The sequence below is a fragment of the Pelodiscus sinensis genome, chromosome 2, assembly GCF_052426305.1.
Source record: "Pelodiscus sinensis isolate ZL-2025 chromosome 2, ASM5242630v1, whole genome shotgun sequence".
Classification (NCBI taxonomy): domain Eukaryota; kingdom Metazoa; phylum Chordata; order Testudines; family Trionychidae; genus Pelodiscus; species Pelodiscus sinensis.
In genome coordinates, this window is record NC_143053.1 from 258,676,242 (window position 1) to 258,691,331 (window position 15,090).

Genomic DNA, 15,090 nt, shown 5'->3' on the forward strand with positions numbered 1-15,090 from the left:
GCCTGATACTCGGCAGAAGTGGACCGGGAGCCTGGCCCTGGCTCGGGAATGTCCCTGGGATGTTCATGGCACAGCGGGGAGCCCGCCTGAATTCTTAGCCTACCTACGCGGGGTCACTTCCTTCCCGCTGCTGCCTGCTGCTCTTTCCAGCTCTCCTGTCCCTCTGCCGCTATCACCCTCCTGCCAGGGTCTCCAGTGGGACAGCCCGGCCCCGGGCATCTCGCCACGGCTGGCATCATTCAGACAAGCCCCGATGCCCGGACAGCTGCTGAGACCAGAGCTTGTTTTCTCTACCCTGGAGCAGAATGAGTGTGTGTTCACCAGTGTGGAAGGGGGCGTGCGACACAGGTGGGACGTGCAACATCACCTTCCTATTGGTGCACGTAACAAAAGTCAAGTGGTGGGCAGTGCCATCCCGGACGTAGGACCAACCGGCACTGCCCCTCAGCGGCCGCCCCAACTGTCCTATGGATGGGAGGGACCAGGGGGTCAGAGGGGCCTGGTGTGGCAGCAGCAGAGGACACCTCGCCTGCTCCCCACTCCCCCGATGGGCGGTGGGAGCCCAGCAACCTGTGCCACTCCTCTGCGCCCCCCCCCCCCCGCCGGCCCGCTGCGTGCGACTTCTCAGTGGCGGCAGGACGTAGAACGCCACAGCCCACGGGGAAGCAAGGCTCAGTGGGTAGGGAGGACAGTGAGGTGGGGGGAGCATTGCCTGTGGGGGGGGCAGGGCAGGGAGACGGTAACCTCCACTGACACCCCACCAGGCCCCTCTAATCTGGCAGGCTGAGCGGGAGGGTAAGGGTATAGGGTGTTTTTGGGGCTTGGGGGCAGGGCGGTGTCTGAAGCAGGGGTGCAGTTCCTGATATCTCCAGCCAGGCAGTCCTGTGTTGGCTTTGGACCCTGGTTGGACCCCCATAAGCTGGCGGGCCCTGATTCAGCTGTATCAGTTGCCCCAGTGGAGCTGTAGTCATGGAAACAAGATGTGCCCACGGTCCATGCATCCAGGTTACAGGCCTTTTACTCTCTGGCTGGGCTATTCTGTTCCACTGCCCGTGGGTTGCACCTAGGGCAGGGACCCAGCTCCGGGCTGGACCTGAAGTCCAGATGCTAAAGCCATGTCGTGCTTCTGGCCAATGTTCTCCAATTTTGTCCCTTTGTGTGTGGAATAAATGTTGTGATGTGCACAGAGGTGTGTATGGATGTGCACCACCAGTAGAAACACAACCTGCCAGCTGTGGGCATGCCGCTAATCAGCTAGGTGGCATTTGAATCTTTCCCGGGAGGCCACCCAAGCACTCAGCTTACGGGGAACGCTGCTTCTGGCCCTTCCTGCCAAGGGATCAGGGAACGGGGCAGCCATATGAGTAATGGTGGCTTCTCACTACCCATACCCCCGGGGGGGACTGATTCCTGGCCCAGTCTCCCTCCCCGTCCTCCGGCAGCGTGGAAAGGCGAGGGGTTGAGGTGGGGGGCTCAGACGCACAGGAAACGCACACAGCCCTACAAGTCTGCAAACAGCCATTTATTGAACAGAGACAACGGGGCTACGGGGGGAGCCAGGCCACGAGGAGAGCCGCCATCGCCGGGGCGGTTCCCGTTCATTTCTCCGTGCGGCTTGTGCCTTGATTCCTGTTCGGTGTCCCGTGCATGGTGGCAGGGGCCGGGCTGCCACGCTCCCTTCCCCCGCCGTGGTCTCTGGATTAATTTCTCTTATTGAAGAAAGAGATGGCATGACCGGCGATTTTGGCACCTAGTCTCAGAGCGGGGATCCACCACCGGGTGACGCGAACGGGCTGGGGGGGGGGGGGGAAGAAGCGAGTTAGCACCTCCCCAGAGCCCCACCTGGTTTTTAATGCTGCGTGGGGTCAGCGTCATCGGCTGCAGCTTGCCAAACCCCTGAGGGCTGGTTCTGATGGGGGGCAAAGGTGCCCCCCCCCAGTTCTCCCCTAGCCAACTCCGCTGCCCCCAACCAGCCCTGCTTCCCACCGGCCATTCCCCTCCCCCACCCCGAGTTCTCCCCTGGCCAACCGTGCTGCCCCCAGCCTGCCCTGCTTCCTGTCGGCTAGTGTCCCCCCCCACACCCGATCTCCCCCGGCCAGCGGCCCAGGCCTGCTTTCCGCCAGCCGGTTCTCGCTCCCTCCTTCTCCCGCTCTCCTCTGACCAGCTCCACTTCCCCCAACTCCCTCCCAGCCAGACCTGCTTCCACTGACCAGTCCCCCCCCAACTCCCCCCCCGGCCAGCTCCGCTCCCCCCGACTCCCTCCCAGCCAGACCTACTTCCACTGGCCAGTCCCCCCATCTCTCCCAACTCCCACCCCAGCCAGCTCCGCTCCCCCCGACTCCCTCCCAGCCAGACCTGCTTCCATTGGCCAGTCCCCCCCCAACTCCCCCCCGGCCAGCTCCGCTCCCCCCGACTCCCTCCCAGCCAGACCTGCTTCCATTGGCCAGTCCCCCCCAACTCCCCCCCCGGCCAGCTCCGTTCCCCCCGACTCCCTCCCAGCCAGACCTGCTTCCACTGGCCAGTCCCCCCCAACTCTCCCCCCGGCCAGCTCCGCTCCCCCCGACTCCCTCCCAGCCAGACCTGCTTCCACTGGCCAGTCCCCCCCAACTCCCCCCCCCCCGGCCAGCTCCGCTCCCCCCGACTCCCTCCCAGCCAGACCTGCTTCCACTGGCCAGTCCCCCCCAACTCTCCCCCCGGCCAGCTCCGCTCCCCCCGACTCCCTCCCAGCCAGACCTGCTTCCACTGGCCAGTCCCCCCTATCTCCCCCAACTCCCCCCCCCTCTGCCGTAGGGTCTTGGTCCCAGGAATCAAGGGGATTTGATGGCTCTCTGTTTGGCAGAGGGGTTTGTGGGGAGGTTTTACCCAAAGCAGGAGATGCGCCAGTGGCATTTTCACCCTGCAGAGAGGCTGCCCCAGCCTCACTCAGTCAAGAGACACGTTCTCCCCTCCCTCACCCCCGCCCATTACCTGGTGGGAAAACTCACCCGAGGAGGGGCGACGTCACAGGTGATGGCAACAACAGGGCACGCTTCCTGGTTGGAGAAGTGTCCGGAGCAGTCTCTGACCAGCTGCAAGGGAGGGAGAGGAGGAGACAGTGGCTCAGAGCCTGTCTACACTGCAGCTGGGGAGGAGGGACTGCTCCCAGCTTGCTGGCATCCAGGTAGCTCCTGAGGAGAGGGTAAACTTACAGCGGTACAGCTACGTCTCCCGGGTAACGGCAACGCTGCAAACTTACAGCGGTACAGCTCCGTCTCCCAGGTAACGGCAACGCTGCAAACTTACAGCGGTACAGCTACGTCTCTCGGGTAACGGCAACGCTGCAAACTTACAGCGGTACAGCTACGTCTCTCGGGTAACGGCAACGCTGCAAACTTACAGCGGTACAGCTCCGTCTCCCGGGTAACGGCAACGCTGCAAACTTACAGCGGTACAGCTACGTCTCCCGGGTAACGGCAACGCTGCAAACTTACAGCGGTACAGCTACATCTCTCGGGTAACGGCAACGCTGCAAACTTACAGCGGTACAGCTCCGTCTCCCGGGTAACGGCAACGCTGCAAACTTACAGCGGTACAGCTACGTCTCCCGGGTAACAGCAACGCTGCAAACTTACAGCGGTACAGCTCCGTCTCCCGGGTAACGGCAACGCTGCAAACTTACAGCGTTACAGCTCCGTCTCCCGGGTAACGGCAACGCTGCAAACTTACAGCGGTACAGCTCCGTCTCCCGGGTAATGGCTGCGCTGCAAACTTACAGCGGTACAGCTCCGTCTCCCGGGTAACAGCAGCGCTGCAAACTTACAGCGGTACAGCTCCGTCTCCCTGGTAACGGCAACGCTGCAAACTTACAGCGGTACAGCTCTGTCTCCCGGGTAACGGCAACCCCCCGAGACCACAGCTAGGCCCACCTGCCCCTGCGTGCAGACAGCATTGGGGCAAGGGAAGAATTCTTCCACTGCCCTCCATGCCAGGTCCTTGTGACAGCGCCAGGAGCCGCCCTGCCCACCACCGCTGTGAATGCTGACACGGAAACGCGGCAGCGGTTTGGTGCGCCCTTCCACTGCACCGTTGTGAGTGCACATGGCACCCCTTAGCCCCACCCCCTCGCCAGGGCTGATAGAGGGGCGGACACGACTGAACCGGAGGACAGACCTTTCTGAGTTGAGTGTGACGCAGGCATAAGCGCTGGATCTAGGGCTGCTGGCGGGGAGGGAGCTGCATCCCCCCAAAGCTGGAAGCAGCTTCCATCGAGCCCAGGATTTACCCTTCGGTTCAGTGGCTCCCGGCACCCCCGTGTACAAACCGTTCCAGCCTCAGGACGCTGGTGTCAACTCACTGCTGGACCCGCCCGCCCAGGGCACTGGCTGCGGCTTCGCTTACAGCCGGGGATCCGGCCCAGCAGGTTCTGGGATCAAACGTGGGATCAGCGGAGGAGAAGGGGCGACTGCTTCGATGGACCTCTGGGCAAAGGGGGGGGGCCCGCTATGCACCCTTGGAAGGGGCGGGCTCTCAGATGGAAGGGGCGAGGCTAATGCAGCCAGCCCTCAGCGTCACCCGGGCCATGGCACCCCTTAGCCCCCGCCATCAGCGCTAGGGTTACCAGGTAGACCCCCCCCCCCCTCCCAAATACCGGACACACTTGATCATGGGCGGGGGGGCGGGGCTGAATGGGAGGAAGGGGGGCGGGAGGTGGGGCTGGCGGGGCGGGGGCCATGGGGCAGGCCGGGAGGAAGGGTGGGCGGGAAGCAGAGCTGGGGGAAGGATCGGGGGCTGAAGGGACACCTGGCAACCCTACTCAGCACTGCCCAGAGCGTGCCGCACGGTGCTCCAGCGGCGATTTAAAGGGCCGGGGGTCTGCCCACTGTTGCAGGCTCTGAGGCAGTTGCCTCCTTACCGCCCGTGTCGGCGAGCCAGTATGGGATTGTTGTAGTTCAGAGCACTGCACTGGCAAGCAGCAGGCCGTAAACTCCTGCCCGTCACCCCTAGGGCCTCAGCAGAGCGCTTACACGAGAGTTTCACAAGAGACCGGGGCAGTGTCTCCACGCCCAGAGCCGTGCCTTACCCCGTTCTCCTTGAAGGCGCATTGCTCCACTACGGGGTAGGCCGACGCTAGGCACGTGGTCTCCATGATGGTGAAGTTCAGCTGCTGAAGCGGATTAGCTGACTGGTCCTGGGCCTATGGAAACACCAGGCAAGGCACAAGAGAACATCCTCAGAGCCAGCACCTCCGCCGGCCGCACGCGCCAAACGCAGCCGGGGCTTTTGGGTCCCGACCTTGCTGCCTTTAAAGGAGACCTGTTTGGAGGAAGGTATAACCCTCCTCCGCCCCGCTGGACAGTTACAGCATCCCCTGCTATCGGGGAAATGTCCCACAACTTGGTAAGGATGAATGGGCACAAATCCGATATCCGAAAAGGCAACACCCAAAAACCTGATGGAGAACACTTCAACCTGCCCGGACCCTCAGGAATGGATCTCCAAGGCACCGTTTTGTGTCAGACCAATTCCACAAGCCAAATACACAGGGAAGGGCTGGAGCTGAACTTCATTCACTAGTTTAATTCTTATGCTGATGGTCTGAACCGGGATAGGGGTGACTCACACACTATCGTCCACCTTTTAATGATTTCACCAACCACCCAACCAATGGAGGTGCCAATGGTTCTGAACAGCCTCTTGTAACTATTTGCACTATCTACTCGCTGTCTCTCTTTTTCTTCCTCCCCTCCATTTTTGCCTTCTCCCCCCCCCCCCCCTTTCCCTTATTTCATAGAATCATAGAATACTAGGACTGGAAGGGACCTCGAGAGGTCATCGAGTCCAGCCCCCCGCCCTCAAGGCAGGACCAAGCTCCGTCTACACCATCCCTGACAGATGTCTATCTAACCTGTTCTTAAATATCTCCAGAGAGGGAGATTCCACCACCTCCCTTGGCAATTTATTCCAATATTTGACCACCCTGACAGTTAGGAATTTTTTCCTAATGTCCAATCTAAACCTCCCCTGCTGCACTTTAAGCCCATTACTCCTTGTCCTGTCCTCAGAAACCAAGAGGAACAAATTTTCTCCTTCCTCCTTGTGACACCCTTTTAGATATTTGAAAACCGCTATCATGTCCCCCCTTAATCTTCTTTTTTCCAAACTAAACAAGCCCAGTTCATGAAGCCTGGCTTCATAGGTCATGTTCTCTAGACCTTTATTTAGTCTTGGATCTGGACTTATTACACTCCAGTCATCTGAAGAAGTGGGTTTTGCCCCTGAAAGCTCATGATACCATCTGAATGTTTTTTTCATCTCTAGGCTATGTCTAGACTACGCTTTATTTTCAAAAGAGGAGATGCGAATTCTGCGGGAATCTGCATATCTTCTTCCGATCTCACTTTCGACAGCAGGTCTTTCGAAAGTGAAAGTAGTCTGGATGCGTTTTTTTGGGGGGAAAAAACCCCTTTTTTCGAAAAACCGCTCTTCCTTAAAAAATGAGGTTTACGTGGTTTTTCAAAAAAAGTTTTTTTTTCCCAAAAAAACCCGCATCCAGACTACTTTCACTTTCGAAAGATCCGCTTTTGAAAGTGAGATTGGAAGACGATATGCAAATTCTGTGGGAATTTGCATACCCTCTTTCGAAAATAAAGCGTAGTTTAAACGTACCTTAAGATGCTACTGGAGTATTGGTTGGTTTTTTTAAAGTTTTTCCTGCTACAGACTAACTCGGCTCCCCCTCTGAAGCTCCGTAGCTTGGCTCACACGGTGAACCAGGATGGTTTTTTACCCTTGATACAGATTCCCCCCAGTGTATGGAACTATCTCAGCATCTAATCTCTACTCTGAATGTGGTTTGGTAAATGCATTTTTAAGCGACTCAGCGCTGCACCATTCAGCCGGCGTTGAGTATTTCCATAACGCTCTAGCAGGGGCAGGGAACCCTTTTTGGGCTGGGGTGGGGGGGGGATCTGCTGACCCACAGAAAAATCAGGTGGCACAAAAGTGAGAAGCAAAAAACCCACAAAAAACCCACACCCCTCGCTGACGTGGCCCCTGGCTGAGAAACAGAAAACTCCGCCCCCCACCTTCCCCTTGCACAGCAGAACCTGGGGGGCAGGAGGGGAGCAGGCTAGTAGATTTTGGTGGGGGAGATGTCTCCAGGCAGTATTTAACTGTACCAGCCGGGGGAGGGGACGTGGGGCTGGAGCACAGGCATCCCAATGTGACGGGGGGGCTTGAGCCTCGGGAGCCGGATCCAGGTAAGCTGGGGGCTGCATCCCTCTCCTAGGTCTTAGGTTCCCCCCCTTCAATAGCATCTACAATGCCAGGCTAACCCTGTTCCACCAGCACCCCGCCACCACCGCCGGCCAGGGTTCACCCTTCCAACCTTCATTGTGATTTTCGCGCCAGTTCTGGCAAGCAGGAAAGCAATCCCTGCTTTATTAATTCCTAACGAGCTGGGGTCCAGCCCTGCCTCTGCCACTGGCCTGCTGTCAGACTTTGGGAGAGCCCTTACGTCGCGCCGTGCCTCAGTTTCCCCATCTGTAAAATGGGGCCGATGCAACTGGCCTCCTTTGAGAGCGACTGATGCAAAGCGCGAGACACGCGCCAGAGAGTAGATCCGGACAAGTGGCCCTTAGGTGGCTTCTGCCTCACCCAGCCCCCCTGGACTCCACGGAGCAGGCTCTGAGCGATCTGGGTGTGGGGTGACGGGGGCCCAAGAAGGGAGCCGCCAGTACTCACCACTTGGGGCGGAGGGGCTGCGAACAGGAGGCGGAAGGCATAGGTCACCGTGGGCCCTTGGTTGTAGAAATCGATAGCCTGGGTGATGGCTTGCTCGTGGGGTTGCGGGGTCTCCAGGGAGGTTTTCTGGGGGGTCTGCTGGGGGCTCTGCTGAGGGGTCTGCAGGGGGACCGCAGATGCCACGGCGACCAGCAGCAGCAGGCATGCCCAGTAGCTCGCCATCTTCTGTCCTCGTTGCTCCAAGGTGACGTGGGAAGGCAGTCCCGGGTGCTTTATACACGCTGCCTTTGTGCAAGGGGGGGCCACAGGCTCACCCTCCGCTCTTCCTCAACGCTGCAGCTTCCTCTTTCTCCCTCAGGAAATCCCTGTCGGCCGCTGCCAGCAGAGAGAGGGGCTTCCAAACCTCCCCCTCCTGCTGGACGGGGCACAAAAAATCCTTGGAGGGGGACAACACCAACTGCCCTCCCCCCACCACGGACAGCCTCTTGCAGCTGGAAAGGCATCCGTTACAAACAACGCGGTGAGACTCCCGAGCACAGAGGACCGGCTCGTACAGGCGGAGAACCGCTATTTGTTCACTGACATATCTGAGGAGATGGCTAAGGGCCAGTGTGTGCTACGGATGTAGCGTCCTACAGCGAAGGAAGAGGGCTTTTTCTGTCTATGTAGTTCAACCATCTTGCTAGGCTGACAGGAAAGTCCTTCCCCCGGCCTCGCCTCATCTACAGCAGGGCGTAGGGATGGTACTTGGTCTTGCCATGAGGGCAGGGGCCTGGACTCGATGACCTCTCGAGGTCCCTCCCAGTTCTATGGGTACGTCTAGACTACAGGCTTTTGTTGACAGAAGCTTTGTCGACAGATACCGTCGACAAAGAGCGTCTAGACTACATCCAGTTCTGTCGACAAAGCAAGGCGCTTTGTCGACACGACAGTGTAGACACAAAGGACAGCGTAGATGCAATAATGCCTTCTGTCAACAGAACTCTGTCGACAAAAGGTGTTATCCCTCGTAGAATGAGGTTTACCTCCATCAACAAAACTGCCGAGTTCTGTCGACATTATGTTGACAGAATTCGGCGGTAGTGTAGACGCAGGTGTAGTTTTGTTGACAAAAGTCCACTTCAGGGGTGTGTCTAGATGACAGGGTTTTGTCGACAACAGTGGACTTTTGTCGACAAAATTATACCTGTGTCTACGCTACCACCGAGTTCTGTCAACATAACTCGGCAGTTTTGTCGACGGCGGTAAACCTCATTTGATGAGGAATAATGCCTTTTGTCGACAGAGTCCTGTCAACAGACGGCGTTATTGCATCTACACTGTCCTTTGCGTCTACACTCTCATGTCGACAAAGCAAGTCACTTTGTCGACAGAACTGGATGTAGTCTAGATGCTCTTTGTTGACAGAAGCTTTGTCGACAGTATCTGTCAACAAAGCCTCTGTCGACAAAAGCCTGTAGTCTAGAAGTTCTCTTGTTGACAAAACCCTGTAGTCTAGACACACCCTAAGAAATAGGTATATCTCCATATATCCTAACTATAAGGACTTCCTCACAGCTCTGCCTGACGGAGCCAGGTCGATCCAATTTTTAAGTGCGGATCAGGCCGAAGACACAAATAGAGAATGAATAGCTGGTTTGCTGAGGCTAACTAACTAGAGACCAGCAAAGAAATCGGACCCCCCAGCAGCAGTGTTCCCGCTAAGATTTTCCATCCATGGGCAGAGTGAGTTTGTGGGGCCCAAGATATTAACCTTATATGTATTATATGTAAGATCTATAGAACCCTTCTGCCAGGAAGCACCGACAGCAGCCAGGGCCGGGTTCAGTATCTAGGGGTTCCTTTTCATCCATCCCACACAGAACTGGCTTGAGCCCCGGGGAAACACACAACACCCTTGGGTGCCTCTGGGGGGCAATGCTTCCCCACTCACAAGCACAGAGTCTGAACGAAGAGAAGAAACTTTTACTAACAGAAATCTAGCATCGCCCTACAGGAACACACATGAACAAAGAAAACCCGTAAGCAAGGTACCATCCCCGGAGTCCGCAGGGCAGAGTCTTTTGCTTAAAGATCTTTAGTCCAACCCCCAACTCATACAGTGGGTTTCCCTCTACTTCAAACACCCCACTCCTGGCTCTGTCCAGTCAGTGTACACCCAGGGTATGTCTAAACTACATGGCTCCGTCGGATTTGTTTGTTGGGCAAAGGGAAATGAAGCCGCGATTTAAATAATCGCGGCTTCATTTAAATTTAAATGGCTGCCCCGCTCTGCCGATCAGCTGTTTGTCGGCAGATCGGGGCAGTCTGGACGCTCCCCTGCCGACATGAAAGCCCTTTATCGACCTCCCCGGTAAACCTCATCCTACGAGGCATAACGGGGAGGTCGATAAAGGGCTTTCAGGTCGGCGCGGGAGCGTCCAGACTAACGCGCTGAGCCGACAAACAGCTGATCAGCTGTTTGTCGGCTCAGAATGGCAGCCATTTAAATTTAAATGAAGCCGCGATTATTTAAATCGCAGCTTCATTTCCCTTTGCCAATCAGCCTAATCTACATCAATGGAGCCATGTAGTTTAGACACACCTCCGGAGTCCATAGGTACATCATCAGGACGTGTCCCCTCATTGATCATGTGGCAATGCCACTTCCGTGCTGCTCCTGCCAGCTGCCCTGTAGGCCACCTGCTGCTGCTCCAGCCGGCCACCTGCTGCTGCTCCAGCCGGCCACCTGCTGCTGCTCCCACCAGCTGCCTGCTGCTGGTCTGATCCCATTGGCCACCTGCTGCTGCTTCTGCCAGCTTCCTGCTGCTGGTCCCACTGGTTGCCTGCTGCTGGTCCCATCGGCCACCTGCCACTGCTCCTGCTGGCTGCCTGCCGCTGCTTCCACCAGCTTCCTGCTGCTGGTCCCACTGGCTGCCTGTTGCTGGTCCCATCGGCTGCCTGCTGCTAGTCCCACCGGCCGCCTGCCACCTGCCACTGCTCCCGCCACCTGCCTGCCAGCCACCCTGCCAATCACCTGCTGGCCACCTGCCAACCGCTCCCCGCTGCTCCCACCAGCCGCCCTGCCGGCCACTGCTGCTGGCCTTGCGATGGATTTGGCTCTGGACCAAACCTAGTCATTTCAGCTTCTCAGTGATTTCAGCTCTTGGCCCACAGCATTGTCCAGCTGAGAGATTCCAGCAGCCACTGGAATAACACTTTAAAATAATAAAGAGACTCCTTATGGAGTCTGTTTTAGTTCTATCATTGTGTGTGGGAGGGGGACAGGTTGAACCAGTCAACCTGGTTGGGCGGGGGGAGCTTTGCCTCAGGGAAGGGATACAAAGCGGTTTCTTCCTGTGAAAAGGGTTTATTTTCTATTTTTAGATGCACTGGGTGGTGGCAGTGATCAGTCTTTTTCTTTTTGGCTCTCAAGGAAACTGAGACTGGACAAGTTTGTCTCTGGGAGTTACAGAGACAGGTTCTTACAGAGGTTATTCTGTTAGCCGGCCCCCATCTCTACACTCGAAGTGCCAGGTGGGGGAATTGAGCGGTGTCATGCTTCTACTAAAGAAGGCAGAGACCTGACTTCCTTGCAGTAACTCAGGGCATGTCTACCGTAGGGAGTTCTTTAGAAATAAGTTATTTCAAAAGACTCACTCCAGAAAAAATAACCGATTTTGCAATAGCGCTATTCCGCTTCCCAAGCAGTTATTATTTTAAAATAACAAGCCCATTCCTTTGAAATAACGGGCTCGGCGGGGTGGAAGCTTGCCTTGCTATTTCGAAATCACTCCTTAGCGTGGACATGCCCTAAAGGCCTTCCTGGAGAGAAAATATCAGGGATGTAAAGGCTGCTTAATGTTGCAGAACAAGACCAGTGGCTGGAAGGTGGAAACAGACAACTCCAGATTAGAAATAAGGCACAGCTATTTCACGGTGAGGATCATTCACTATTGACAGAAATTGCCAAAGCAAGTGATGGATTCTTCATTTCTTGGTGCCCTCTAATGCAGACTAGATGCCTTCCTGGTGTTGCCTGGGTCAGAACTTAGCTCCAGCGGGCTGGGACAGGCAGGGGTCAGATTTGATGCTCTAATGGTCCCTTCTGGCCTTAAACTCTACTAATTACTGAAAAGCTGAGCGCGGCCGAAGGAGCAGCCTCTGGGGCAGACTCAGCTGCCAGTCCCTGGGGTGATCCCAAAGAAACCGCTCAAACATCCACAGAGGCTGGCCAGAGCCAGGACACCAGCCTTTTGGGGTGGGGGGGTGTGGCAGTGACATCACAAAGGCCTGTGGCAGGACCGCACCCTATTGGGGGACAGCAGTGGGTCGGTGGTGACCTCACAGAGCAAGGGGGGGGGCAATCATTTTTGACCGGGGGTCACTTTGGAAATGTTTTAAGTGGCCCTGGGCCGCCCTGGAAGGGGCGGAGCCTCTGGGGGAAGGGGCGGGGCCAGGGCTGTTCTATGCTACCCCATCCATAGACCCTGATTGGTCTGAGGGTGGGGGAATATGCAAAGTCTTTCCCCCCACCCCCTGGAGAGAACCGCCAGTTCCGAACAGCTGGCAGGCGCCCGTGCCCCTGGAGGTGGGCGGAGACGCCGCGTGCTGCCCCCTGCTGCCCTCCCACCTTGCCAGGAGTGCAGGGTGGAAGGAGACTTTGCGCGCATCCCGCCACCCCGATTGGCCTGGGGACGGGGGAGCGGCAGGGCGCGGGCCGAATCAACCCGCTTGGCAGACCAGATGTGACCCCCGGAAGCCCTCAGCCCACCGCTGTCATAGGGAGACCCGACATCAGCCAAGCCGGATAGCGGCTCAAGGCAGGGAGCCACCTCAGAGATTCCTGCGGCTCCGCAGCAGCGAGGCTCCTCAGGGTCTCTCCTTGGGGATGGACAGAGAATTAGGGTCAATGGGCGTGGGCAGGAGGAGGAACCGCGTCGGTGTGTTCTCCTGGTCGTGGCGTGCATGGGGAGAAGGTCGGCGCCTCAGAGAAGTTTGGAGCCTGTTCAGCCTGGTTGCTTCTCTTGCATCTTTCCCCCTGTTCCCATTCCCCCCGGCCCCACCAAGCAGGGGTGTGTATGTGTGTTTGGGGGGAGGTGGTGGCTGTTGCTGTGGGAGGCCCGCACGCAGAGGTGGGGCTGGAAGAGCACTCAGAGGACTTGTGCTGCCCTTCTGCTGAGACCCCTCCGCCCCTCGGCTCTCAGAGTCTCGATGCTGATTGGCTGATCGGGTGGTTCTTGACAGGCGAGACTCAGGTCCTTTTGTTCTCTCTAATGCCAGGCAAATACGTCTCCAGCCGGTGTGGATTGGTTGGACGGTGCTGTTTCTGTGCATAGTCAATCTGTGGAACTCCTTGCCTCAGGAGGTTGTGAAGGCTAGGGCTACAACAGGGTTTAAAAGAGAACTAGATAAATTCATGGAGGTTAAGTCCATCAATGGCTATTAGCCAGGATGGGTAGGAATGGTGTCCCCAGCCTCTGTTTGTCAGAGGGTGGAGATGGATGGCAGGAGAGAGATTGTTTGATCATTACCTGTTCTGTTCACTCCCTCTGGGACACCTGGCGCTGGCCGCTGTTGGCAGACAGGCTACTGGGCTGGATGGACCTTTGGTCTGACCCAGTACGGCCGTTCTTATGTTCTTAATTACTGTCTCTGGGCCGTTCCTGAGTCTCTGTAACGGCCCAGGGCTTCTCATGGCCCAGAGCAGTGGTGGGTCTGTCACTCATTGGAGAGCGCTGGGTGCTGATGTCCCAGGGGCGGGCTGGGGGGCAGGACACCAGCCATGCAGGGGAGGGCAAGGGTGGCGGTGACATCGCACAGGCCTGGTGGGGAAAGGGGCTGAGCTCCCCGAGAGACCCCGACATCAGAGGCAAGGCAGGGCCAAGCTCCGAGACACCCCCACCCTTTCCGGCTGGGTGGGAGGCCTCCCGAAGAGGTGGGGCTGGAATGGGTCTGAGCCCACCTTTGGGATGGCTCCTGACCCCTCTCAGCCTCCCGCCTCTACTCCTGCCCTTCCTTTCCAGGCTCCAGCACAGCTGGGAGGGGAGCATGGCTGGGAGGGGGAGGGCAGGGGAGTTTTCCAGGGAACAGGAAAGGTGAGATTGGGAACCTCTTTCCCAGTCTGCGCTCCCAGTCTGCTCCCCCGGGGCAGAGCAGGGCCATGTTGAACCCTTCCCCCTTCAGGGACAGGGGCAGGGATGGGACCTCGAGCCAAGGCCCTGGCTGGCAGTGGGACCCTCAAATCCCCCCTTGCACAACTGTAACCCACACACCTAGCGTGGTTACTGAGCAAGGCAAGTGGTACCGAGACCACAGCAACGGCTCAGCTCAAGAGCCCGCTACAGCAGGGGCTGGGACCCCACTGGCTTTTAGCTCAGAGGGTAGCGGCTCCTCCACTCCGCTTCAGAGGTCCCAGGTTCAAATCCACCCGTTACACAACCTCCCTTGCGGCCGCAGGGCACGGGGCTCACAGAAGAGTCGTTATTTGAACCCGGGGGGGGCGGGGCACTTCTGAAAGCCCCTCCCCCAGCCTTGCAGGAGGGACGACTGGACCCGGCGCCCCGCTGACCCCGGCGCAGGCTGTCGGATGCAGCTGCTGTGGGCGGGAGTGTCCCTTGGGCAAGGCTGAGTCTCAGTGCAGGGCAGGAGACCGACATGAGGCCAGGTCATCTGGTCAGTGGAGACCCTGGGCCTTTAGGGGACCCTGTTCCCGGCCCTGGGTCCCTCCATGTCCTCTGGGAGCAAGTCCTCATGGAGGGCCCTGCCTACATCCCTTTGCCCCAGGACCCCTGGGGGGCAGAAGGGGCCGTCTCGCTCCAGCTCCTCTCCCCTCTCTGGTGTCTCCTCACCCCCGGGCAGGGGTGGTTAGGAGGCAGCAGAAGGCGGATGGCGCCCCCTCTGCTCCCCTTCCCTTCCAGCTCAGCACTGTTCCCCACCCTAGGGGGCTCGGGTGGGACCGTCCCTCGGAGCCCAGCCACGGACGCCAGGGAGGGGAATTGCCAGCTCCACTAAACAGCTGCTGCGCCAGAGGTGAGGAACCCCGCAGGGCAACGGGAGCCCTGTCGAAACGCCCCAAAGCTCCTGGGACTGAGGAGTCTGTCTCTCTCCTCCCCCCTGCTCCCCCTCCCCCAGGCACCAGGGAGCCCGGCTATTCTGTGGGGCCAGGGATGCACAGCCCCAAACAGAGCCATGGGGCAGCAGGAGGCACAGCTGCCTGGGGGGACCGAGGGGAGGGAGGCAGCGGCTGCTGCTCCAAGAGCTGGGAGGAGTCTGGCCCTGGAGGTCCCTAGAGAGGACGACGCGCCCATCCCCGGCTGCCAGCTCCCCTTGATCCCCCTGAGTCCCGGGGCACCCAAGGCTCTGCCAGACCCTTGTTCTCGTGGGCAG

At 58.2% G+C, this 15,090-nt stretch overlaps 1 protein-coding gene across 1 annotated transcript; it reads right to left on the reverse strand.

The window, feature by feature from the left end:
• Positions 1-1,507: 1,507 nt before the first annotated feature.
• On the reverse strand, positions 1,508-7,989 carry LOC102463052 (cathelicidin-1-like). Its single transcript, XM_075922993.2, has 4 exons — positions 7,723-7,989; positions 5,060-5,173; positions 2,985-3,068; positions 1,508-1,793 (listed from the first exon to the last, which is right to left on the reverse strand). Exons 1-4 carry the CDS (start codon positions 7,942-7,944, stop codon positions 1,701-1,703), a joined length of 513 nt encoding a protein of 170 aa, XP_075779108.2. The 5' UTR covers positions 7,945-7,989; the 3' UTR covers positions 1,508-1,700.
• Positions 7,990-15,090: the final 7,101 nt, after the last annotated feature.

Excerpts from the sequence above, each read along its gene's own strand:
- LOC102463052 (XM_075922993.2), bottom strand. The coding sequence starts at position 7,944 with ATGGCGAGCTACTGGGCATGCCTGCTGCTGCTGGTCGCCGTGGCATCT. Across the intron at positions 5,174-7,722 it reads CAGCCCCTCCGCCCCAAGTG|GCCCAGGACCAGTCAGCTAA; the intron begins GTGAGTACTGGC and ends GTGTTTCCATAG. Across the intron at positions 3,069-5,059 it reads GCGCCTTCAAGGAGAACGGG|CTGGTCAGAGACTGCTCCGG; the intron begins GTAAGGCACGGC and ends CCTCCCTTGCAG.